Consider the following 1,869-nt stretch of genomic DNA (forward strand, 5'->3'; position numbering starts at 1 on the left):
TCTCCTCCTTTTCTCCTCCTCCTTCTCCTCCTCCTTCTCCTCCCTCCCCCTCCTCCTCCTCCTCTTTCTCCCTCCTTCTCCTCCCCTCCTCCTCCTCCCCTCTTCCTCCTTTCCCCTTCCTTCTCCTCCTCCTCATCCTTCTCCTTCTCCCCTCCTTTTCCTCCCCCTCCTCCCCCTTCTCCCCATCGTCGCTGACGCACTGCGCGTGATGCAACTCGTTAATGTAATTTGGCTATTAGCTTTCGGCGACGAAGTTATTATTTGCGGGGACGGAATAATTTTGGGGAACTGCGCGTATAGTTGTTATTGTCGGCCGTAGTGGCGACACTAGCAACGGTAAGTCGTCATTAACGCGTTCCGATTCATGACGTCTGCGGGCTGCATTATCACTGTTATCTTGAGTGAAAGAGAGGGAAACTTGCGGTTAGAAGGAAGGGCTGAGTGCTGGGTAGAGAGCGGAAGAGTGGTGCTTAGGGAATGGGGGTCGTGGGTAGGGGGAGGGGGAGTAATTGGTAGAGAGGGGTGAGTGATGGGTAGGGGATGGGGTGGTCGTTGGTAGAGAGGGATGAGTGGTGAGTAGGGGGAGGGGTGGTCGTTGGTAGAGAGGGGTGAGTGGTGGGTAGGGGGAGGGGTGGTCGTTGGTAGAGAGGGGTGAGTGGTGGGNTTCCACAAAGATCGCTGCCACGGCAAGGTCGCAGCTGTCAAGAGATGTGTTCAATATCAGATTTCGGGTTCAAGGATATAAGAGCTGTCCACATCTGCACATTTTGGACGTTGCGAAAATGAATTGGGGACAGCTCTTATATGCTTGAACCCAAAATCTGATATTGAACACATCTCTTGACAGCTGCGACCTTGCCGTGGCAGCGATCTTTGTGGAAGCGGAGATAGACCGGCGCTGTGCATTGGTTGTGACAAACCTAGACTGCCGCAGCCCCGGCCACCGCCACCATGCTGCAGCAGATACTGAAGGACATGTACATCGATCCGGAGCTCCTGGAAGAGCTGTCAGACGAACAAAAGCAGATACTGTACTGCAAGATGAGAGAGGAGCAAGTACGCAGGTACGTGCGTGCGTGAGTGTACGCGTGCGTGCGTGAGTGTGCGCGTAACTGTGCTCGTACGTACGCGTGCGAGTACGTGCATGCGTGAGTGCGTGTACGTGCGTGCGCGTACATGCGTGTGTGAGTGTGCGCGTACGTGCGTGCGTAAATGTGCGAGTACGTGCATGCGTGAGTGTGCGCGTACGTGCGTGCGTGAGTGTGCACGTACGTGTGTGCGTGAGTGCACATACGTGCGTGCGTGAGTGTGCTCGTAGGTGTGTGCGTGTGTGAGTGTGCATAAGTGCGTGCGTGAGTGTGCATAAGTGCGTGCGTGAGTGTGCGCAGGCGTGCGTGCGTGCGTGTGCGTGCGTGCGTGAGTATGTGTGTGACTGTGCGTGCGTGAGTGTGCGCATACGTGGGTGCGTGGGTGCGTGAGTGTGCGCATACGTGGGTGCGTGAGTGTGTACGTGTGTGCGTGTATGTACGTGTGTGACTCTGTGTGTGCATGCGCATGCAGGGTCTCCAACCATTCCGCATTCTGCGGAATCATTACGATTTCTAGGCTTAATTTCCGCATTCCGCAGCGGCAAGGTTATATTCCGCATTTCAGTTGCACTGTATAAAATTTGCACTGATTGTTCGCATTGTTCGCTTGGACACATTGTTTTTTTTTCAGCCGGTGCCTGGCACTGGCCACGCGCTTGTGCAGTATTGATGCAGCAAGTTATTAATAGCCTTTTAACGTATCGTAGGATTTTGTGGCTTTTCTCCTTGACGACGTCGATAATGGGTCTCTCTTTCTCTCTTTCTCTCTTTCTCTCTTACC

General features: G+C 54.1%; 1 protein-coding gene across 1 annotated transcript in view; it reads left to right on the plus strand.

The window, feature by feature from the left end:
• Positions 1-851: 851 nt before the first annotated feature.
• Positions 852-1,869, plus strand: part of LOC106818834 (SH2 domain-containing protein 4B-like) — a gene marked incomplete in the record, with an annotated part of 22,841 nt that continues 21,823 nt past the window's right edge. The window contains 1 exon segment of the mRNA XM_014823509.1: positions 852-1,064. Coding sequence (XP_014678995.1) covers positions 952-1,064 — 113 coding nt within the window.

The sequence above is a fragment of the Priapulus caudatus genome, unplaced genomic scaffold (assembly GCF_000485595.1).
Source record: "Priapulus caudatus unplaced genomic scaffold, Priapulus_caudatus-5.0.1 Scaffold2568, whole genome shotgun sequence".
Classification (NCBI taxonomy): domain Eukaryota; kingdom Metazoa; phylum Priapulida; class Priapulimorpha; order Priapulimorphida; family Priapulidae; genus Priapulus; species Priapulus caudatus.